Raw genomic sequence first — 24,559 nt, 5'->3', positions numbered from 1 at the left:
AAAGGTTGACGAATGCTTTAGTGAAGGTCTCAGCTTTGTGTTTTTTTAATATTTCCACAAATAGTGCTCCAATATGCTGGTTTTTACAAGTGTCAAGGCTTTAGCTTAAATTAGCCATTGAAGATCTCAATTAGACATCACCAGCATCATTGATGAACATTTTAGTTAGCTTTACTGGGTTTCTATAGACAGCACAACTTACTGTGCTTCTCTCTTCTTTAAGGTTTATTTTTCATGTCATTGCAAAGCAAGTTACATTGCCAGGCCTAGGTATCTGGATTATTTCTGGGTGCGCACGAGTATGTATGTATCCCGTAATGGCAGAGGACTGACGTTCGGCATCCTTACTGGTGACCAGTAAAGAACAATTCAGGTGTCAGTTTGCCTCCAAACACTCTCCCCAGAAGGTTTGTTTCTACAGTAATTACTACAATACCAAACGTATTCATGCTCTTCTTTTTGGCTGAGATCCTTTTTTTCTTTTTTTTTTTTTTCTGAACAAAAATATTCAGGAAATGGTTTAGCAGGGTTGACAGAACTTGGTGTACAACGTATTTAACTTTTATGGACTTGACAGTAAGCTTTGCTCAAATATAGAGATAGCTGAGAGGCCAGTTGTTATTTTGTTAAACTTCTGAATTGCAAAGGTTAAAAATTTCCAAGGAAGTGGAGAGAATGAGTGATCAGGTTTTCGTTCGGGAGTAGCTAGCAGGTACAGCATCAGAGCTTAGTTAACTTCTTGCTTCCATGCATGCTTCAAATACAGTAAAAAAGCCAGGTCAGCCCATGCCATCAGTATCCTGCTGACCTACAAAAGGAGCTTTTGGAAATTTCAGTTGGTTTGGTAGGTGTGTGAAGTTCCTAAATTCTGGAAGACTTTGGTCTAGCTGCCTGCAGGCTTCACTCATCACCAGGAAGCCTTACCTCTTGCTCAGTAACAGCGCTTCACTGGAGAAGAGCCACCATTAACAGCGTTGCCTACGATTTAATTTCAATGTTCATAGTTGGTTTTAAACTGCTCGATGTGTAGACCCTTGCATATTTTGCATGAGAGTTTAACTCAGAGCAAACCCTTTTTTTTTAAACTGTACAATTGTAAACTTTCTAAGAAGATGAGTGGGTTCCTTTATAACTAGCTTTATCTGTTGCATGTGAATAAATTGCATGAATTAAAAAATAGCAGTAGAATGATTATCGAACCTAGTAAAATTGGAATTTAATAGGTGGAGGTTTTTGCTTCCTTTCTTTAAGGAAGCAAAAATTGAAACTTACTGCCATCAATCGTAAAAGAATTTTTCTGCCTTTAGTGGCTTGAAGGTTTTAAAGTAAAGCACCGAGCTGTATTTCTTTGTCTTATGAATGGTATAGAAGATCTGATATAAGCACAGATTGAAAGCTCATGAAATAAAGTAAATGCAAGGAAAAAAGAAATAGTTTTCCTTTTTAAAATGCAACATCTATTACATTTTTTATTAAGGGAACCAAAATAAGTTAGGTGGAATATATTTTGTTTGTCTCTTTTGTTTTCAAGGTTTGGCTTGAGCAACAAGTTTGATACAGAATTTCCTTCTGTTCTGACAGGGAAGGTAAGTGTGAGATTAAACTGTTCTTTTAAATGGAAAGATGCAGTGCCTCCAGTGGTTTCTGTGTTACAAATACATGCTCCTGAACCCAGACAAAACTGGTGGCAGGCCAGCACTGCACTGAGGACTGTTAAATTTAACTTTGTCCTGTATGAAATAGCTGGTCAATGACCAGTCCCTACAGAAAAAAATAACTTGCAATGATTATTGTCTTTATTGATGGTCTAAACACGGCATCATACTGCTTTCACACAGGCAGTCTGCATGAAAGCAAAACTCTTACCCTTGCTTTATAGGTGCGTGGAGTTTGTGCTGCTTCTGGCAAGTTAACCTAGACCTTCTTTTTACAACGTGTCTGTCAAGCCTTGAGTTCATTTTTAGAGAGATCTCTGGAAAAAATCTGTTTTATCTGAAGCGTAAAGGAACTATGGTGTAAAGGAATTATGGTGTTAAGTGTTAAATGTACAAGTTGAGTAGGTTTTTTAGGACGTTTTCAGAAATACAGTAATTATTTCATTCTGAAAATTGGTGGTGACAAGTCTCTTGATTTCTCTGCGGTTTTGTTCTGTTTCTAAATGCAAGTTTAATAAATACTCATTTGTAGCTATTAATGAAATCTTTTAACAAAATTCTTTGCTGTTTTATTTTCATAATTGTATATTTTTGAGGCATTTTAATTTTGGAATATTTTTCTCTTTTCCTTTCGACTGTTTTAGTCTCTAGTGTTTTTCGTGTGCTTTGTTTCGTGGTCCCCTTGTGCGTCTTTTCCAGAATTTGTGAGAAAAAGGTATTCAGCTCTTACTGCTTCCTCTAATGACATACCATACAGCTGCAGCTTCATAGCCCCTGCAGCCTCTTGCAATAGCTGTTGAGTCACAATATGTTGAAATGTAGCCGAACGCTGTGGCGTCTTCCCTCCTTGGTTGGCATCTCCTGGTGCTGCCAAATCCATCTGGGGTTTCACCCCCAGCATAACAAGTAAACTACTCGTGTTCAGTTTGTCCAGCATTTTTGACAGCAGTCTAACTGTTGTTTGAAAAGGTTGTTAAGAGACAACCTGGAAACCCTGGCCTTGTTTCAGAACCTCACTGGGCTCAAAAGGAGGCATCTTCCTGACTTAATAGTGCCTAGTGTGAAGGCTAGTGATAACACCATTTCCATCTCAATACTTGGCCTTTCTAAGGTTTATTTTCCACAAAGCACTTTGAGGTCACTCAAAAACCATGGAATACTCTGGAAATATCAGTTTTTATGTTCTTTTAATCAAGTTGTAGTTCTCCTTAAGTAAGTCCAGCAGGAAATGTCAGAATTAGATTGGATGAATATTTCATCTTTTTATGTCTGTTTCTCTCTTAAAATGTGTGTGTATTTAAAAAGAAAAAAAACGGGGGGGGACCCTCTGCTTTTTAACGCAAACCTCAATGCCTGCCGCATTTTCCAGTTGGTTGTCTTCCTGTTAAATAAACAGTGAACAATTGATTTTACTACAGGATCTATAGCGTAAGTTTAAATTAAAGTTCAGTTGACTGCTTGAACTTAATTTAGCAAAGAGAAAAGAGGATGTTCTTTTCTGGGTTTACCCGGGTTTACCCTTCTTGTTCTATAGGTCTAATCAGTGACAGCAGAAATCACATGATTTTGGTGTATGGAGATCACTTGGTGTGTAGAGATGCTGCTTCTGTTGAGAATCTCGATATCCTGATACCTCTTTTTATATGTGGATTTGAGGGGCTTCTTGAGAAAGATGACTTTGAAAATAAATTGCTTCCATTTTGCAAGGGGAAAGCACCAATCAAATGAGGTAGTAGACAAATTTTTTCTTAGGGCTTACCACACGCTCTTGTGAAAGATAATAAAAGCCACAGCTGTGGGTTGTTCGGTTTTTAATTTTTTCATAAATTGCAAAAAATGAATAATCTGCTTCTTCCTCTGGTTATGGCAGTCAATCACCTTTACCACTACTGAAAATGAAAACTCAGATTTTTCCAATAAGTGTTCTTCGAATACCCCGATTAATAATTCATAGTAATAAGCATTGCAGTCAACTGATGTGTCATTGTTAGGTCTTTTATTTTTCTTAAAGTACAAATGTTTACTTTTTATGAAATAACAATTTATGAATAACATACTGGCTGTTTATATTAACAGTTTTTTCATAAAATGTTTATGGTAAGCCCACATTGGTACATAGCTAATATAAGGTTATGTCCTACTGTATTCAGAATGTCCACGTACCATTCAGTTTAATGACTTTGTTGTCCACTGTGAATTTATACTAATAATACACCCCAGCTGCTAATGATGTGTAAAACGTGGAGCCATTGGGCACAGTTAATAGACTTCCCTATGATGCTGTTTTTCTTGTAGATTTTCATCTTGTATTTAATAGATTTTTAAACAAGGGGTGGAAATTTTATCCTATACAGGTTAAAAATCCTAAATAGATAAAACTGCCGGGCTAAACTTTTTTTCCAGAAACACTGTTTAGATTTATGCCACTGTGTAGTCTTAAGAAGTTAAACTTAAGTTTCATGACTCTCAGTTTACCCATCTATGTAATGATAGCAAACCTCAAACTATTTTTTTTAGCTATTTTAATATGAAATACCCCTTCTTCTTCACCCATCTTCCATTCTTACTCCTCCTCATTTTTTGCAAATTCTGGATAGTTGTAAATTAGCCTAGAACTAAGATTTATGCAAGTACATCCTGAATATTTGAGTAGATGTATATATTTGAGGAAATAACCTGGAAAGTTAAACAATAAAGAAAATACCAAGTAGGTCATATATTGGATCTAGCTAATTCAACTCGAATGACTTGCTTCTTATCCTGTTAGATAAATAATAAGTATTGGTTTATAAATACAGAGCTGGGCTTTCAGAGAGTGCATTCTTTTTAACAAAATTTTGTAAGGAAAGATCTGATTTACACAATACAGAGGTAATATTTAACTTGTAATAATGTAGTTGGACTTTGGCCTAAATTTAAATTCTGGCTAAATTCAAATTCAGTGTGCTACCATTTTATAGAGTTGTAAATTCTTTTAAAACAGGCTTTTGAATTATGCTTTCAGAGCAGCTTGATTAGTAGCTGTTCCAAAATGAAGCATACCTTCTAGTTCTTAAAGTTTAGATGGTTCCTTTGCTGCCAAGAATTTTAAACCTAGCTTTAAAAAATATTCTTCATGATATATGGTGCATTAGCGAACAATGCTCCAGGTGACAAGAAAATGATGGAGCCAGCGAACCTTAAGAAAGCAAGTGGAGCTTCCTGCCCTGATCTTAAAACAATAAGGGTCCTATACAGAGGTAACTGTGCAATGCAGGAAAATGTAAGCCATAAAATGTGCTCTTGGTATTGTGATCCCATTGCAACATGTGATTGATAGGGTTTGTGATCATGGTGATTGAAGGAGAAAGATCGGGCCTGCTGGGCTTTGCTTTCTTCCTGTGTTTGTAGATTCTCTTGCATCCTGTTGTAAAATATTATGACACCCTCTCCTTCCCTTTTATGTTTTTTTCCCCCTTAAAGACCTAAAAGGAGCTAATGTCTCTTTACAAGGTGTACTGCACAGCCAGGAGCTATGTACTTATCTCGTTCTTTTCAAGACTCAAACAGAAACTTTCCAAGGGACTTCCCAAAAATACTCAAAACTGGATTTTTAGTGAGCTTTCTTTGCACAAGAGGTACTGTTAATTCTGTTTGAAATAGTTTGGTCATTTCATATTAACCTATATCTGCAAGAAAGATAAGATTTAAAATTATGTCCAAAAATCAACAAAAGTCTTCGGTGACAGTTTAATTTGAAAACCGTTTTCTTATTAAATTAGAACAATGTTTTTTTTTTTTTTTTTTTTTTACAGATATTTTACTCTTTGTCACTGCATAACAATGCTTAACTGTTACTGAGCTGGAAACCCAGAGGAACAAAACTGTTTTGCTTCTGTTTATCACAGAATGAAACTTATCATGGTCACTGGTTGCTTTAGCTTCAAATGAAGATGCATTGACAAATTGACAAATATGTTTTGTGATTAAGCTTCTTAAAGGAAGAAATAAATCCTGTAGATTAGGTTAGCTGAAGCACTCTTTAGTAATTCCATCTCATGTTGCAGCTAAGAGAGTAATTGGTGCGTTAGCAGGTAGTAGTGGTGCTTTGATAATACTGTTTTAAGTAATCAGCATACCAAAGTATCTAAAGTAGAAATCTGTGTTTCTTGGAGGCATCTAAAACTGGTTTTTGTTTAGCCATTTGCAGTGCCGGGTTCTACTGGAACGAGAATACATCAGTAATGTTCTTATTTAGTAGCATCAGGCTGTTACGCTGATATGACGAGTGCCTTAGAAGTGGCAGAGAAGTAGGGAATCTCACCGTGGCAGTGTTTTCCTGTTAGGTTCTTAATTTTTCTGCCAGCTGTGATCTAAGAATCTGGTTGTCTTCGTTTCGTGTTGGATGTTATCACTGATGATAAGGTTTCTTCCTGATAAACTGAACTCTGGATTGTGCAAATGCATTCTCTTCGGTAGGTTTGTACAGCTGTATTTGGGGGCGGCATGTGGTGTTGTCAAGGTCCAGTAAACTTCGTGACTGCAAGAAAAGGGAACGTTCTCTCTGTATAGTAGAATTCACTGCACAAGTGCTAATGGAGTCAAGAAAAAAAAAGTTATCTTTCAAATAAATAGATAGGATGACGCATGTACAAATTTCAAGATTTACTAAAGGTGTATATGTTAGGATGATAGTCGCATGTAAACTTCCTTAAGAATCAAGGACACCAATTTGTTCGCATGCATAATCTCAGTTTACTTGGAAGCAAATCTGACTGCAGGAGCTGTGCAATGTTACTTGTGCAGCATACAACCAACCCAATTGGACTGTGCTAAAAAACTTGCTCCCACCTTGAAGGTGAAATGGTCTTACTCACACGTACCCACATCCAGTGGATGTTTGTGGCATCCTGAATATAAGAGCTGCCATTGGCAGAGAGCTGCAAAACCTTTTGTTTCAAATGCTTGAAACTACAGGCTAGGTTTCTACATTGCAATATGATTTTTTCCTGTTCATTGAAAATGTCCCAATGCATGGGATCACTGCTTGTTTTGCTGGTTATTATTTTTAACTAGTACATTTGTCGCAAATGTATTTAAATATTGATGTTTCATTTAGGTTAAAGAAAATTTTTTGACTTGTTCCATTTGTATATGTATAAAGAAGTACAAGAAAGTCTTTTCAATACTGAGGAAGGGAATGAAGTCAGTATAATTGCATAAGAAATAGTTGCCATGTACTTATTCCTGCTATAAAATAATCAGTGTTAAATGATGTTTGTATGGTACTAGTTGTAGGCCTGGCTAGCGTACAAACCCAGAAGACCTCTGACTCTATACTGCATGGTGATCTGAATGGCTAGGAAACAGATGTTGTATTTACTTACTCCCTTTCCTTCAATGCTTTAATAAATTTAGCTCTCGTGAATAGGCGGAGGTAGCAAAATCAGGTCCTTGCCACTTCCTGTCTGCTGGTTTTGCTTCTTTAGTGAAAGGAGTCATTGTCATAAATGCTTTTTTTTTTTTTATCCTCCCTGCTTGCAGAATTAAATTGAGCAGAGTTGGGCTTGGTGGTTGGAAGGATTATGCAGAAGTTGAACAGCTTTGTATACAGGCTAATCCCAGGGAGAAGGTTCTTCAGCATGGCAAGTAGTTAGGAAAGAAGGTTTTTTTTGGAGTTGTTGTGCCTGACTGTTCAAGTTTGTTGAAGTTGGATCTGATTATTCTGCTTCGTGCAGCTGAACCCTGGATTGTGTTATGGTTAAGAGTGCCATCTTAGAGTCAAGTTAGGTCTAATACCATGATCCATGTTTGACTTGTCAGATAGAAGCTATTTAGGTACAGTAGAGAGATGACAGATGCGGGGCATGTGGGTACGTGAGTGTTCTCACTCTTAAGACACTCTACCATTGGAGAAAGCTTATTTTTGATAGAGTATGCCGTTTTCCACGGTGACTCTGCAGTGGCAACATATAGAAAATATTCCTTTGAGTAGGCTCAGCAGAATACTTCTTAAGTTGTTTTTTCAACAGCTAGGCTTTATTCATAATCACGTACAAAATGCATTTTTTACCCTTGATTGTAATAGGCTACATGCTGTTCTGGGCTTTCCTTCTTAGGGAGAAACCAGAAGTAAAGTTGCAGGCCTGTGTCTGTGTGGACTACAACTGAAATTTGTGTTCCACCTTCACCCAGGCACAGTGTAGACTTGCATTAGTATGAAAGTATTTTGGACAATGTCATCTTTTTTTCCTGTGTCAAACAACAGTGTTTTTACTACGAAGTAACTACATATTACTACTTGTTCCCTTGGAAACCAGATATCCTTCATGCTTCCTCTTTTTTTTTTGTGGTCAGTGTAGCCAGTGCACATGCTGCACACTTTGTTCGGGGCCATCGTGTTGTCAAGACAACTGATTTATTATTAATGGTACAACAAATATGGGTGAGGCTGCTCATCTAAGCTATGTTGAGCTTTTTTTAATGTAAGGTTTTGCAAAGCATGCATTGTAAATGAATTTGGTTTTGGAAAGTGACTTTTCATATCCCCTGTGTGACCAGTGTTTTAGAAGATGGGGTCATACTGTATAATGGCATTATGTTTCATTTACATTTTAATCTGTAGAGACAGTTCTTGAGAAAATACCCATGTAGTGGCTTTCCACTGAAGTTCAGCGCTTCCGTTGCAGGTTGCTCCAGAAGAATTCAAGACCAGTATCAGTCGTGTGAACGCTTGTTTAAGAAAAAATCTCCCTGTCAATGTAAAATGGCTGCTTTGTGGCTGTCTGTGCTGCTGTTGCACACTGGGCTGTAGCCTGTGGCCTGTGGTCTGTCTTAACAAAAGAGTAAGTACATCTTTCATTTGTCTTATTCTCTTTATTTTGCAATTACTGATAACATTAAATCATGTTTAATAGTATCAGCTCTGTTCCAAACTCCTTTTATCTCACTTGCATTCAAAGCTTATTCCATTTTCCATGCCTTAGAAAATAGAAAAAATACATTTGTTAATGAAGTAAATGATACCAAATTGATGATAGGATTAGCTACACCTTAGACTACCGCATTCAATCTTACTTAAAAGAACAGTGTTGTACTATATGGTAACCTAAATTTTCATGATTTTTAAAGCTCTAAAAATTGAATTGAGTGAGTGCAAAACTAGACATTGACCCTCAAAGGTTGCATGAACTGGAGTGAAAACTTATTTTCCTCTTCCCTCCCCTCTCCCAAATAGTTGTTTTTACAATCAAACTAACTTTTTTATTTGTAATAAATACCATAACATTTCTGAGCTGTGGCTTATTTAACTTACTTTACTGTGCTATTTCTATTAGAAACAAACAGAAATTTGTTTTCCATTCTGGAAGTTTAAAGACTTCCTTTTTTTTTTTTTCTTCAGCAGAACAGCTCCAAAGTATTACACCAAAGTAATGCTTCTTAAAAGCACTGTGTCAGTATCAAGTAAGCATGATCCTAATTGCTTCTGTGGTTTACATTTAGAATAGCTTTATCACAGCAATAAATGTTTTGGAAATACACAAATAGGTATAGTGTAATGATATTCTCTGTAGTTGTATACTTTGTAAGACTTGTAAGCCATAAAACTTTATTGTCCACAAATGTGAATTGTAATAGTATGTGGGTGCACTGTGAGGAAAAAAAAAAGCAAAACTGCGCACTTGTCAATTTAAATATAGGAAAAGATCTTGGGTAAAACTATTAAAAAGTAATACTTAGCGCTTTTGATACAAATGCAAAGCAAAAACAAGGACTGGGCATTGCTTTTCAGAAGTGTTTTGCCAAACTTTCCAATTTTCACTTAAGAAAATAACAGTAGCATTGACTGGCTGAGGTGAAGCATACCTGTATAAGCAAAATGTAATAAATCCCATACAAAACATTCAGGTTGGATTTTGTAGGATCCTTTTATGTCCTGTAACCCTTCTGAGTGGTGAGATCTGGTGGAGGTAACTGTTTTTCTTTTTAAGTGGACACCAAAACTTTACAAGGCCTTAAGAAGAAACACTTTTTGGCATCAAAAAATGAAATCTTGTCACTGAAGGCATAATATCTTCACTTGATAAACTGCTCATTACTGAATCCTGTATCACCGAAAGGTTACAGGACTTAATTTAACTTATTTAAACTGCTTTTTCTACATTGTAGAGATGTGTGCTTGAGAAATAGAGATGGAATATTTGTAGTTTTGAAAACACATTAACTATCCCCGTGCTATTAAAAAATCTAAATAAATGCCCATGTGATATTGTAGCATTAAAATAATTCTCAAGAGTATAAATATGCATAAAGTATATATGATCAAATTACATCACTAAGAATCAAAAGTATAAGGTGGTTCTCGGTTTTCTTTTGTGGTGGTTGAATCAGTAACAGAGCACACACCAGCCACTCACTCGCTCACCCCTCCAGCATGATGGGGGACAGAATCTGAAGAGCAAAAGCATCATGGGTCAAGATAAAGACAATTTAATAAGTGAATAGAGGAAAAAAAAAAAAGGAAGAAAACCCAAAAGATACAATGGCAAATCTCTCTTCACCTCCCACTAGCAGACCGATGCCCATTCAGGCAGTCTCTTGGCAATGATGATTCCAGTTTTATTGCTGAGCATGGTGTTATCTGGTGTGGAACAGGTCAGCTCAGGTCAGCTGTTCCAACCTCTTGCCCACCCCTACCCTTACATGCTGGGCAGGCAGAGGGAGAAAGAGAAGTCCTCGATGATCTGTAAGCACTGTTCAGCAAGAGCAGAACATACACTGGTGTGTTATCAACACTGTTTTAGTCATAGATCTAAAACTCAGCACCATACAGGCTGCTGCGAAGAAAATTAACTCCATCGCAGCCAGTCCGTGTATACCCACTCAGCAAAAAAAAAAAAAAAAAAAAAAGGGGGGAAACTCAAAACAGTTGAAACAAGACACAGCATGTACTACTTAACTCTGAGGATAGCTTCATCACTGGAATAACTTGCAAAGAGGTGGTGGATTCTCCACCATTAAGTCCTTTACTTAGGATTGGATGGGTATCTCTGTATCTCTTTTAAGGAGGTGGTGTGGTTCACATCCATTGTTAGGTTTATCAATGAAATCAGTGAATGGAATACCATGCAGGAACTACAGTGGGTTGTCACGGTGATCTTTCTGTGACCTTAAAAATCACTGAAATTCCGCAAACATTCCCTTCTCCCACAGTAAGTGAAATGCCTTGTTACATCTAGAAGTGGGTTGCTTTGCTTGAATGAGGTCCCTAGCGTAGATACAGACAGAGGAAGCAGATATATCTTCTATCCAGGGTTTCTCCTTCATATGTTGGTGGTTGCCATGATCTTATGGACTATTTTAAGTATTGTGGAAGCTCTGAATAGAGGTATAGAAGAAAGCTTACAGTCTTTGTAGCTATGAGCCTCACTGTAAACCAGTTTTAGTATTAGAGTCAAGGCTGTAATTGGACCATAGTGTAAGAAAGTTTATAGTAAGAGCATAACGTGAAGGTTGTATGCACTTTGGTGTCTAGGAATTGGAAAATACAGCCTCTGTTATGAGCTGGAGTTCTGTGATGTTGAGATTTTTCAGGATTCAGATAGCAATTTCATTAACAAAACCTGGAAACTGCATGTCTGTAAATTGTATTGTCGGTAATTGACCTGCAGAGAGTGCAGTATTTGGCCAAGAGAAGATGGGAGATACTGTTTTGTTGGCTATGGTGGACAAGAATAGTACATTCAAAAGGATCTCTTAATAACTAAAAGTGTTTTGGGAAAGTTGTAGTGCTAAGTTAACAAGAAAAAAAAATCTGCTTTTTTTCTTTCTCTGAAGATCATCTGATGTTCTGGAATGGGGACTTGAAGTTATAGGACTTCCATTTACAATTTATTTTTTTTGCTTGGTTCTGCTTCTATAAAATTATTTTAAATGATTCTTAAGCCAGAAATACAATAGTAAGATTCTTCTGGATGAGGCTGGCTACTGAACCATTCATAATACGGTTCTGACTTACTTTTTAGACTAGAAGATCAATTCAGAAGTTATTAGAATGGGAAAATAACAGACTATATCATAAGGTAAGAAAAGTTAGAGTGCTTGTTTTCTTCATGTTAGAGTAAGTTTTTTTGTATGATTGGTGTGTAGGAATTTTACTGTCTTGTTATAATTCCATACTTTATACTGATCTTGTCAGTGTCTGAAATGTTTCAGATCCCAGTAATTTGATATTGCTAATTCTTGTTACATTATTATCAAAATAATGCTGTGGTACATGTTAATCCTCTAATAATTATTTTCTCAGCTTGGTTTGCACTGGAAGCTGAGTAAAAGGAAATGCGAAACTAGCAATATGATGGAGTATGTAAGTGTTATTTCTGTTACTTATTTGGTATTCAATGTTACTTTGATTTTACAGAGAAATTTAAGTTACTAGGCTTTCACCTGAGTGATCTCTCAGAAAATCTGCAGCTGTTTGACATTTGCTTGTGAAGGCCACTTTTAAAGACTAGCCCTAGCATATATGAAGACTAGAAATTGTCACTGCTAACTTTTTCTCTTGATAACAATTCTACCTGCGTGCTGCAGGTACACTTACTTTGGTCTGTAGTTTGTAACAAGGGAGACCCACTGGGACTACACACATTGGTGTGATTCCCACACCATTGCATAATTCAGCACCTTTTCTATTGCTATTTATGATTACTTCGATTCAGCATTTGGGTGCAGACATATAGCATTTTTACAATAGTGTGATTTTTGTCTGGACCATTGTTTTCTTATTTTTTTTGCTGGCCCTTAATTTTATAAAGGCTTAACCAAGATAGTCCGTTTAAGAGAGGAGAATTTCAAATATTTTAGTGATCGTACTATTCCCTCATCTGCTTTCTTGTGTAACTACGAAGATTGCCTAGCCTAAAGAAAAGAGATGGCCATTCCCAAAAAGTCAAGCATCTGTAAGCCCTGTACGTCAAAGTGACTGAAATTACGGCTTTGTTACGCTGAGTAACGTTCCCTTACAAAATACTCTCTTACAAGTTTAGTTTTATATACTAGCTAATGTTGCATGGAAGGTTGTGTTGAAGGTCTGACCTTGTTGATTACTGTTTTGTTCTTGTCTTTTTCCCTCCTTCAACAGGTAATATTAATAGAATTCTTACCAAAATATCCCATATTTCGACCTGACTGAGGAACGACATTTGGTCTTTCATGTTACCTGTCATTTTCTACCCTTAGTGCCTTGTAGATGATTTTGGAAAGAAGATGGTCTACTTTGCTGTGATTTAAAAACTGTTCTTCGGTAGAATATCTTCCTTGCTATGTTACTTTTTGTTTGAGAAAAATTTGCACATTTTTTATGTTGAAAGAGGCTTCTATGTTGCACTCTGAATTTTTAACATTAACAATAACTGATATAGTTGCCACTAGGGATCTAACATCAGTGCTGCTTAAACTTGTTCTGAGCATGCTGCCTTATTAATTTCTATATTGCTGTCCTCAAAAATGCATCCTAATGCCGTGTCATACTATATTTCATTCTAAACACCACAATCCTATAAATCCTCAGTAGAAATGTCCAGGTAAGCGTCTAGTAGTAAAGATTTTAGTATAACTTGCTTGCATAGGACTTGCAGTTAACAGCACTGGTTTTGTCCTGCACTTTGCAAAATCATCATTTACATTAGGGGGTTAATTATTTCACCCACTATGGATTTGTAAATATTGACTCTTTGCATAATGTAAAGTGTGGTATGCCAAGGTTTACAGAATGTAATATAGCTCTTACTATTCTATTGCCAACAGTTTGACATAGTTTTATTCATGACATTTATCATCCCTCTGATTGTATAGACCCATTCGCGTGCTGTTTTTATGGTGAAGCCATAATGAGTTTGTACATACTATCAGATGTGTAGGGCTCAGTTGCACTTTGTTTAGTAAACGGATGAAAAATGCATAGCATTTCTGACTTTTTTTTTGGAAAGTATTTCAGGTGTTATTTGTAGCATCTGAAATAAGAACTTTAAATACTGTTTATCTATTAAAAAGTTGCATTTATGGGGTAGATGGCAGCTGCTAACAGCAAAATATCCTAAAGCCTGTTCTTAAATTCAGAATGCTTGGAATCCATCAATTCTTGTGGGTTTTTTATTTTTTCAAAGCAGGGAAAAGAGTGTTTCATAATTGGAGATGGTTATTACCATGGAGAAGAAATTGGGAACAGCCAAATTGAAGATGAAGTGACACTGGCTTATTTTGTAGTGTGATAGTCTTTTCAGTGTTTTAAAGTTTAAATGATATGGCATCCTTTCTAGTGGAAATAAATTTTATCTAAATCAGAGTAGTGTTTCAAAATGTGCTGATGGGAGGAAGTGGATCAGTTGAATGGGTTCATGCATATGGCATTCAAGCACAGTCTGAAGAGCCACAAATGCCTTCACAAGGATTTTTGGACTCTTCCGTTTGTCTGATCTCAGGAAAGGAAGTAATCATAAAGAAAACTTCCTGTAATGCCTGGCCTAAGCATGACCATTTGTTAACAGCAAAGCAAAATTGATGCAATATCACCCCTTTCCTAGATAGAAATGAGAAATAAGAGGAAAAACAACTGTTTATCTACAAGTTGTGACAAATCATAAATGTCCAGGCATTTCTTCGCAGCAACTTGATTCCTTGCAACATCATCCCAGGTTTCTTTTTAGTTTCAGGCTGATTTAGGATTTCCTCTGAATGTATTTGCATCTCTTCAGTATGCAATATTGTATTAAAATATAGTATTTGTAAAACCATCGCATTCTAATAGCTGTAGTAGGACAGATTCCTAGTACACAGTGTTTACAAAAGGCCAGTTTTATACAAGTTGCTACTTCAAATCAAATTTCTTGCTCTTCTTACTGTATAGCCAGGGAGTATCAGACTCCAGTGCTTGCAGTAGTTTCCAGTTGCAGGCTGATGCTTCAGACTCTGTAATCTGTATACTTAGTGCAGAGGTTTCATTGGACTGGTAGATCGATAACAAACTGTTTGATTGCATTTGTAATATAATTTAATGAATAAACTACTGTGTTGTGTGAATTTAACTCAAGCTGCACCTTGCAACTCAGATTTCTATCACAGAACCATACGAAGTATTCTCTCCACTTTATTTTTTTAGGATGAATGTTAACTGGAAGCATAGAAAATACTTAATGGCAGAAAACAGTATTGTAACATACCTGATTTTACATGCATTTCCCTTTCTAATGAGTTTTTGTTCTGTAAATGAAGGGAGCTTAGTTTGATGGAACAATGGAAGTTGCTTACTGTTATACCAGAACTTTATTAATTTTCTTTTTATGTAAGAAACTCAAGAAATCCCAGCAGGTCCTTAATTTTTTCTTTTATGTGACTATATTTTTCAAAATGCTCTTTTCCAACTGAGAGAAGAGGCAAGCCAAATGAGAGTTCTAGTAATTGCCAGCGGTGAATGCTGAGCAGCCTTCAGAAATCCTCTTTAGAGTCTGTGCTGACTTCATCATATTCAGTTCAAAATTTCTCAAACTGATTTGCCTCGTTTCAGTGAAATGCTGTGCCAAGCGGAGAGAATACTGTGAGTTTTCCCACTTAAGCACATAATATTAATTTTTAAAGTTTACATTTCAAGTACATTAATTCTATACACGTTACTTTGTCCTGAGCTGTTAATTATATAATCTTCAAACCATGAAAGGGCCTTTTCCTTTTGTGTTTTAATAGACATTTAAATATGTGGCCAAGAGCAACTAGTAAAAAGGGGTATGAGAGCCAAAACAGCAAATAACACAAGCTCCATGTTTTAATAAGATAAATTTGCATTAAAATGCAAAAACAGCACTCAGTATTATATTTGCATCTGAAAGACACAGGTTCAATAGCCCATTTAAAGATGAAGGCAGCTGTAAATACTGCTGTGAACTCTGTGCACTTCTGTTCTGCCTACAGGTTCTCTTTTTTCCTAGGCTGTCCTTTGCTTTAATATAAAAACATTCAGCAGGTAATTATATCTCATAAGACTGAAAATCTCATTTTTGACAATAAGAAGTCAGCATTACTTGGTAAACGTATGTATGGAGGATAAATGTTAATTGGAGAAAGAACGCTCATCAATATGAGATTGATGTTAGCAAAGTGTAATGGAAATGGTAAAGAAAGTGTCTTGACTTGTTTCAACAAAAGGGAAATATTGTGCAGTGAGAAAGGGAACTGGTAACAGTATATAGTGCGAGTTTGCAGCAAATTTTTAAAAGTCATTACAGAAATACTGTCTACCTAATCAGTGTTCAGTTTTTCATATCAACATGTTGACACTTGCTTTTCTTTCTAGCTTGTATGTAGGAAGCACTTGGTTTTGTATTTAAGAAGTTTTTGTGTGTAAGGAGTATTAAAGAATACTGATAAAGAATCAGAGTTCTTACCTATGATTCCCCACCTGCATCTGTGAGGTTGTTTTACCACAGGAGGAGGAAAGATGTGTTTTAAGACATGCACAGACGTGTCTAGGAAGCGTGGACTCAGTTGTAGATGCATAACTTTAAAACAGAAAACATCTTCGCTAAAATCTTGTGTGTTCTTGATAAATTAGGAAAAAAAAAAGACCCTATGGTTTTCTTGATAGGTACAAAACTCTGTATGCAAAAACGTAAATATATGCATATTAGTGTCCCACTATAACAATTTACTACATTTACTTGTCAACACACTACCCTCAGAGCAATAAAAATGTTAAGCTATTGTCACTGTAAATAAGTTATCATTTTAAGTAATGTTATGTGATTCCTCTGCCTTTTCTTGTTTTCTGCTCTTGCTGTTCTTACGATGTTGTAACATTACTTGTATTGCTTAAGGAAAGTGGTTTTGTTTAAGCTGTATGAAACTTTTTTAATTGTTCTTAACATTTTTATTCTGTTTACAAGTGAACAGCCACTTTTTTAATAGGACCTCACACCTTGAGACTTTTTTCTTTTTTTTTTAAATAAAATTCTGAGCTATATTTCTACATTTTACTGCATTGGCTTGTGGCATTAAAAGAAGCTGGAAGTCAGACATGCTTAATCACTTTGAAACATTTTTCTGTAATTAAATTTAAAGATGAAAACCTCTGAGTAGTGCAATGTGTTTATGGAAACAAAATCTTTTGCGTCTCTCCCTGTAGGAGTATGCTGATCAGGTGTGAGCCGAATGGCAGTTGGTGGGTTTTCTTTAAATGAGGTGTTTCTGACTTGGCCAGATCGAGTGCTTGCATTGGGAGACTCGGTATGGTTTGGCTGGTTTAAACGACAAGACTCGGAAAACTTACGAAGGCTTTCCCAAAAATAAAACAGTAGAATGATCATGACATTTAGTCTTCCACATAACTTGTTCAGTTGGCTTACAGACCCTCTATTGTAAAGATTTCTTTCAGGAGTCTCTTGCTGCTGCCTTCCGTTGATATCCAGAGGATCCGTGATACACTGCTGCAGTGTGGTGATGCTGAGCTCAGAGAACTGAGAAGAGCAGAGGCTTTTTCCTATTCTGTTGTAGTAGCACTGCAAAGGGAGCCTAACCTGGGGATGGATAGCGTGTTCAGGAAACAAATCACTGGCTTATGGAGAGGATCGTGAATGTAGGACAATGCAGCCTTTTGTGTGTGTTAACAGGCTAACTTTGTAGCTGTGAAAGCAGGACTTAAAATTAAAGCCTTTGATTCATCCCTGGGGGGAAAATGTTGCATTCCCAAAATAGGCACGTGCAACACTTTATGCTGAAAATTGGTGTCCTCGGCTGTTTTGGACAAATACAGGAGCACCTGGGTTTATGTGCTGTTTAGGCATGTAACTGCTACTGAATATTATTTGAGAAATTTAGAGAATGTTCCTTTGTTGCTATGCCAAATATAGGAATGTTTGGCTGAGCCATGGAGTTGATCCAATTAGGACTTATGAGATGTGCTTGCCTAGACTACTGCAAAGGTCCATCTTAAGAATATTTGGCATTTGGCTCCCACTTCTACTATTGGAATCTACTATTGGAAGGTAGTTTCAGTACTTTTCAGTAATGAAGCTTATTATAATGTCCATGCCAATTTACTTAGAATGTTATGCATCTTTCCTATCACTATTGTTCATTACAAACTGTTGAAATGTTCCAGCTGAGTTCATTTTTCTAGTTAAGCTTTTTTATAAATCTTCTTAGTCTTCAGTTGCTAGACAAATTGCTAATCTTCTTTCAAAAGCAAAATTCTCTGTTTCTGATCATCCCACTTTCTTTCCATTTGCTTGCATTTATTCCTGTTTGAATTAATTTTCCTTCAATATGGGTGACTAAAAAGGATCTGGTGTTCCAGATAATGGCTAATGTCTATAGCATGGCTAATGGCACCAGGTGTAACAATGTAATAGTTTCCTCTTCTGTGAGAATAATGTGACTCATTAAACTTAAAGGATCACATTTGTTTTCTTAATGGCTCTATTGTATTTCTGATTTATAGCCAGTCTGATAAATTTGGGAGTTTCTCTCTTCAGTCAATTCCAGTTAGGAGCTCCCAACAGACACTCTTGTCACTAGTCCCGTCGCTTCAGACTCGTCATTTGATATGGCAGTAGTAGACTATACATTAGGATGCCCAGTGGTTGTGTTGAATGCCCAATTTGAGATGCTTTGAAGCCGTTCCACTTGCAGAATATAGACTATTAGGACTTTCTGCAAACAATAGCCTTTTTAACATTCCTAAAGTTGAGTGCATAAAGTGACTGAGAGAACCCAAATCACGTATGGGCACGGCTCAGAGAGACTGCAGCGATGTGGTACGCTTCAACAGGGCAGCTCATGAGCTTAATTCCATGCTGGTCTCCTACATAGCTGAACGCTTCATCCTTTGTCAAAGACAAATTGAGTTTGACCCTAAAATGACTGCCATTGGACCATGAAATCAGTAGCCACAGAGTGTCACTCCAAATCTTAATCTGAGCAAGTTTATGAAGAGCAAAGGTGTAAATTGGAAACTGAGGAGTCAGCTGATCTTTCCATCAAAGTACAAATAAGTGCCTTTCAAATCTAATTTAATTTCTATTGGGTTGTATTTTTTTATTTTTTAGCTCAAATGCTGTTTTGGGACTGTCTGGGGAGGGAAAAAATTACCCTAAAATCTGTTAATAGGCAACAAGAGTTGTTGGCCACTGCACAGGCTCTGTATGAGTGGCAATTTTCCGCCAGAATGTTTTTTCATTAGCATGGGCTGATGTGAAACCACTGGCTGTGTATCACCAAGGGGCCTCGGGGGCTGCTCTCAGCATGCTCTGGGGCTCCCTGTTTTCCTGTGGAACTGTTGCCTAATTTCCAGCCCTATTGCTGTGGTGAGCGCACATGTGGGGTTTCTTTCCACCTGTAGCAGAAAGCAGGGAGCAAGAAGGAAGAATGGATCGTTAGCCTCACTCAAACCGCTAGGGGAAGAGATGCTTCACCGGCACACTTTTGATGTAATATTTTGTTGTTTTTCAGTGTGTGGAAAAGGCAACTTTATTACTCTTGGATTTTGATGAAACGATAAAGGCAACTTTATCATTCTTGGAATACCATTCAAGTATGATCATTTTTGGTAGCATCGGTTAACGCTGGAAATCCCATTGCTGTAAGTTTCTGTGCAGTTGTGGTGGAATTAAGAGCTCTGAGGGCAGATGATGTGCAGCCTACAAGTGAATTGTGTGGTTCTGTCAGAAGTAGAAGCTCCCAGAGAGCTCAGGGTTGCAGAAGAGCAACCCTTTGGGAGCTACGGCTTGAGGCTGTAAAGGGGTGTCCTCGGTTGTGAGGCGCAAAGCCAAAAGAAGGGGCACGTGAGTCTCACCACCACGCAGGGAGATGTTTCACAGCCACCAGGGCGGTTCATGAACACCCCATCTACCCGCCACGACCCCACCACAACCCTCATGTGCCTCCACAGCCTCCTCGCCCTGCGGGCAGCCGCTGCCCCCTCAGCGCCATCCCCGCGCCGCCCGAGCCTAAGGCGCGGAGGCCGGGGGGGGCGGGCTGGCGGCTGCCCGCCACGTTCTGTCAGCGCATGCGTCCCCCGCCCCGCGCATGCGTCCCCCCCGTTCCCCTTCCCCTCAGCGCCGGGCCCCGCTTTTGTGGCGGCGGGCGGGCGGCGCCAGGGCCGGGGCCCGCCGGCCTCCTCCCGCAGCAGGAGCCATGGCGGCGCCATAGCCCGCCGCCCGCGGCCCTCCCCGCGCCGGGCGCAGCGGATGCGCGGCCTCCCCTCAGGCCGCGGCGGGAGCGTAGCGGGGCCCGGGGGAGGCCGCTGCTCGCCCTCCTCCTCCTCCTCCTCCTCCTTGTCGTCGTCGTCCCGCTCCCCTCAGCCCCCCGGCGGCCATGGCCACCGAGCTGGAGCCGCCGGCGGCCGGCGCGGTGCAGGGCGCGGCGCCGCTGGAGGCGGAGGAGGACGAAGAGCACTGGCTGTACGGGGGTAGGTACCGCCGGGACACCCTCATGGCCCCCGGGCCGTCAGCAGGGGGACCCCCGGGCTGCCGTCTGTCCGAGGGCTGCGGGCGGCTTCCCCGCGGGCTTCCCCGCGTAAATCCCTTTATTTCTTCTCCCCTGGCGCCTTGAAACTCCCTAAAGACCTGACTGAAGTTCCTTGTGTGATGCTTACCTTTGCTCGTGCCCTGGCTTCGGATGCGTAGTTCAAATTCAGCTCTCCGCGCTGTGGGACTTGTGCAGACAGGCTTTGTTTCCTTCTCGATGAAATTTATCATAGGGAGAACTTTGGGGTTACACCACCCTGTCACTCCTAGGCGTTTCGTTAGCCGTGACGCGTTTTGTACTGAAGCTCAGCCTTCTTCCCTTCACTTGACTAACTTTGCCTTTTATTATTATTGTTGTTTTTGCAGACGACACCACTGGCAAGCAAGAAGATGGACCAATTTCTGGGTAAGTCCAGAGGCTGTTTATTCATTGTAAGACTCCGTGTTACATAGAAGATCGTGTTGTGCGCAGTGTAGCATGATGAACACCCTAGACCAGAGCTGTTGCCAGAAGCAGCATCCCTTTCCCATCCCACGGGGTCATCCCCAGCTGCCAGCCTTGGCCTGGCACAGCATTTACACGTCTGGAAGACAAACTGGGTTAGTCAACTGACTTAAGCTAAAACTAACTCTTTGTCCCCCTTTTTTCCACAAAATTAGGTTTAAATCGGATCTGTTTTCCAGTTTAATTCCCAGGAAAAAGAGGGTGGCTTGGGGGTGGGACTTTGTGCTGGCCTGGTGGTGCTAAAACTGTGGCATGTGCTTTAGCCTGGAAAAGCTAAAAGCCTGAAGCCTTAGGTTAAAATCTTGACACGATCAAATCAATAAATGATTTGAGGTCTATGAAGTACATGGTTTGGGTAAGACCAGACCATGAAAAAAAAAAGAAAGCTCTGGGGATAACTGAACAATCAGTATTGCTTTCTGTGTATGGAACTATTTATTGCCTGCTTTTCTCAACCATAACTCCCTTATAGTTGTGGCAGCGTGTTCTGCACCAGCAGAGTTTTCTCTCATCAGAGATGCTCTGTTTGCTGTTTTTAAATACAAAGTGGTTTTCAGAAGAGTAGATGTTCACTGAGCTTCTGTGTGCTCAATACCTTCACAAGTTCAGTGTCATGTTTACTGTCCTTGAAGGTCATTGTAAATCACATATCTGGAATTTCTGAGATTGTTACAGATGCTATCCCACTTCTGGAGTAAGAATCCTGTGCCTACAGAATATGACAAATTGTCCAAAAATAAATTTTAGGCAGATGTGGTAAATGTTTACCAAAAACATCAAAATGAGCTTTGTGAGAAGGAACAACCCTTAGTTTAGAAATTCGCTGCTGCTAGCTTGTTTGAAACTATTGTTCCTTGTCCCTTCCTTCTGCATATAATTTTATCTTAAAAACAGGGTTTACAATCTGTGTTTCCAGCAACCCTAAGCACTACATCTACAGTAACACTGCAAAACGTGTGGAAGCAAAGAACTAGTGGTCACACCAGCGCGCTCTCCCTACCCTATGTCGCACAATGCAAATCTTCCTAAACTAAGACATGTGGGATGCTCTAAGAAAGTAACTGCTATGCTGTTAGCAGCTATCATTCACGTCTCTACCCATGAAGCAGAAATTAGTGTAGGACAGGACCCAGTACCCGTTAACAGTCCTTAGCCTAAAAGATGCTCTGAATACCAGCAGCCTGTGCAGGATGCTGTTACGTCAGCAATGCATGGGGTTTGTGTTGGCATCCCAAGGAAATTAAACAGCTATGGCACTTCTTTGTGTGCAGCTGATGGCTGTGGCCCTGTCAGATTGTTCATTCCTGGGAAGCAAGCAGGTTAGGGAACAACTGTTACTTAGCAAATGTTTATTTGAACTCCGATTCATAAATTTTAATGCACACCCACAGATACTTCATGTGACTTGAAGCTGAAGGTAATGCTTGTCACTCTTCCTTAATTCAGTCATCTTGGATTCTTAACAAAATTCTGGGGTTGAGGTCAATGTTACAAGTTGCTTGGATGTGGCAAACAAAATGCGAAAGTTTTTGGAGCCATCTGTGAAATTTCCTGCAGTGGTACATCTTCTGGTCCTTGTGCAATAGCCTGTATCTTTGAAATACTTCTAGAGGCTGATTTTTCTCTTAGACATCTTTGCTAATTTTTATAACTGAACATGTCTTCAACTATCACCTCAGGAACATGGCAAAAATGGGACCTGTGTTTCCTTGGTCAGCTGCTGAACCTTCATCCATCTTCTTTGATCTTGGCTTGATTGTTGAAGTTCTTTGTGCATGGGGCTTTTGCAGTTTGGGAGCTTCAGTGACTGCTCACATTGTTTTTGTCTGTTTTTGTTGTTGTTGTCGTCCTTTTTTATGTCCAATAACTGCTGTCTGAGCTGTGTTAGTGTGATCTTTGGCTTACCTGTTTGGTGTCTCCTTTCCTGCAGCCTCTGAAATGGCTTTAATCTGACCAGTGTTTGGATTCTGTTAGGTGTGACATGTTTCTTATTGAAGATAACCTTGTGTATCTTTATTATCCAACATGGGCTTTAAAATTAATAGCAAAGTGTTTTTTTTTTTTCCCACAAAGTACTGGTGGCAGAACTGAGTTTCCTGGGCTTGGGCTGTTGGAATAGTCTCTTGAAAAGCCAGAATTATTTTGAAGTTCTACTGGGTTTTACTTATGACATGAGAGAATGACCCTTCGTATTCTAGTTTTGTAGCATTCAGCATACTCTTTTCTAGCATGTGTATGCCACGCTGAGTTTTCTTGCTTGGCAAATGTGGTAAACAATGTTAACGTCGATACCAACTCTTTAATTGGGGGCAAATCTGAAAGTGGCTGTTGTTGCATTAGGACAAACCTGTAAGGAATGAGGAGGTTGGGTGCAAACTTGTCCATTGTTTCTTCAATAATGAGCAGTTAAAATGCAATGTAAGCGATTTGTAGGAAGACTAAAATCATTTTCTTTCTAATATCTACTGGGGAAATGTCCTTGTTCCTTACTAGACGCGTATAATTATTAGCAGCCTTAGGACAAGATGAGGTTTTGTTTATGCTGTGGACACTTAGTTATGGTCTTACTCCTCTCAGTTGTGATTGTGCTGAACCAAACCTGAAAGGTATTACAGCTGCCACGTATATTAGCTGTTGAGTGGTGTTGGGTTAGGCAGGCTTGCTGCCTGTCTGGCATTCTTTGGAAGCACTAAACTTACTCTTCCCAACAAAAGCAAAGCCAAGCAAGGATGATTGATTTTTTGTCATGTTTTTGAGCTAACTGCCAGCAGAATAAACACACTACATGAATAAAGCCATTGTATGAAAGTCACTTGGACAAATGTATTAGAAGTGTTTGTAGTTAAACCTCTAGATCAGGCTCGTGCACTTACTTCTTTTTATCTGTTGCATTTACTAGACACGCAGAATCTTCTCATCCTTTGCAAGATGCTCCTCAGGAGAACCGGCCTGTCAGCAATGAAGACCGAGAGATGTCACAACATGTATGTGTTCCACTGCAAACGGTAGACATACTTATCCTGCTTGTAAATACTCATGGATAAAAAGACGTGTGTAAAGATGCTGGTGCTGCTGCCTGACATGTGACATTTGTACTTTTGCAGTGTCCTGATAGTAGATTCTCACAGGTGACTACAGCAACAGGCTTCTTGCATACGGGAAGCAATATTGCACAGCAATACTTGGGCTAAGTATTGCTTATGCCCCCTGAAGCTGCAAAGGAAGGCTTCTGATGCTGCAGTCTGAAAGGAAAAGCAGAGCATGATGTTGCCTCCAGCTCAATATTTAATATGACTTTGGGGTCAGTAAAATAGAGAAAACACAGGCATAGAAGGCCCAAAGTCCTGGGATTGCTGGGGGTCTAGACTTGATTCTTCCTTAGGCCTCGGCTCATTGCTGATTGTGTAGGAGGAGGCTTGTTCCTCCACTCCCTTCAGTCTTTTTGGTGGGTTCATTTTCTGCCACTGCGGTGTGTCGAGAGGGCTTGTGGAGAGTTCTGACAACCCTGTGTGCCACGGAAAAGGAGAGAGTGTTGAGAACACCTTGCCCATAACCATTTTGTAGTGATAAAGTGTTAATTCAGCTCATGAATCTTACAAAACTGCACTGCTGAGTATCTGGAAGACTTCTGTTGCTCTTGTGCGCCAGCAGTAAGGGTATTTTCTTGATTGCAGTGGGAGCTGCACTGGAGTCAAACCAGCAGCTGCATAGATCTTGTGTAAAGTTAAGGAACTCAGTGTGCTGAATAAGCCAAGCAGAGCTCGTCAGCGGCTTCCTACTGCAGAGGTTTTAGTGAGAGAATATTTGGTCCAAGGTCCTTAGGAGAAGGCTGGAGAATGTATTTTGATGACTTTGTTTGCAATTTTATGCTTTGACCATGGACCAGTGAAGGAGGTGTGTAAGGACAC

General features: G+C 39.1%; 2 protein-coding genes and 1 long non-coding RNA gene across 8 annotated transcripts in view; 2 read left to right on the top strand and 1 right to left on the bottom strand.

Moving 5' to 3' along the window:
• Nucleotides 1-19,124, top strand: part of CHIC1 (cysteine rich hydrophobic domain 1) — a 24,861-nt gene extending 5,737 nt beyond the window's left edge. Inside the window, exons 2-6 of one of the 5 annotated variants that reach the window (XM_083797113.1) lie at nucleotides 1,532-1,586; nucleotides 8,324-8,479; nucleotides 11,660-11,716; nucleotides 11,941-12,000; nucleotides 17,045-19,124. In XM_083797113.1, coding sequence (XP_083653239.1) covers nucleotides 1,532-1,586; nucleotides 8,324-8,479; nucleotides 11,660-11,716; nucleotides 11,941-12,000; nucleotides 17,045-17,254 — 538 coding nt within the window. In that variant the 3' untranslated portion in view covers nucleotides 17,255-19,124. Of the gene's footprint in view, nucleotides 1-1,531; nucleotides 1,587-8,323; nucleotides 8,480-11,659; nucleotides 11,717-11,940; nucleotides 12,001-12,774; nucleotides 16,754-17,044 lie in introns of those variants that run through there. The other 4 variants (XM_083797110.1, XM_083797112.1, XM_083797111.1 and 1 more) reach the window with 4 other exon arrangements.
• On the bottom strand, nucleotides 2,140-20,505 carry LOC310880786. The gene is made up of 2 exons (XR_014571924.1): nucleotides 20,275-20,505; nucleotides 2,140-6,226 (listed from the first exon to the last, which is right to left on the bottom strand). It is a non-coding gene; the product is annotated as an uncharacterized lncRNA (long non-coding RNA).
• LOC310880778 (uncharacterized protein) overlaps nucleotides 19,239-24,559 on the top strand; it is a 27,382-nt gene continuing 22,061 nt past the window's right edge. The window contains exons 1-3 of one of the 2 annotated variants that reach the window (XM_083797106.1): nucleotides 19,239-19,260; nucleotides 20,513-20,552; nucleotides 23,551-23,635. In XM_083797106.1, the coding sequence (XP_083653232.1) occupies nucleotides 23,624-23,635 (12 nt within the window). In that variant the 5' untranslated portion in view covers nucleotides 19,239-19,260; nucleotides 20,513-20,552; nucleotides 23,551-23,623. Of the gene's footprint in view, nucleotides 19,261-19,713; nucleotides 20,089-20,512; nucleotides 20,553-23,550; nucleotides 23,636-24,559 lie in introns of those variants that run through there. The other variant, XM_083797105.1, reaches the window with a different exon arrangement.

Source organism: Anser anser, assembly GCF_964211835.1.
Source record: "Anser anser genome assembly, chromosome: 13".
Taxonomy (NCBI): domain Eukaryota; kingdom Metazoa; phylum Chordata; class Aves; order Anseriformes; family Anatidae; genus Anser; species Anser anser.
The sequence above is the reverse complement of the archived record's forward strand: the minus strand, read 5'-3'. Positions and strand labels throughout refer to the sequence as shown.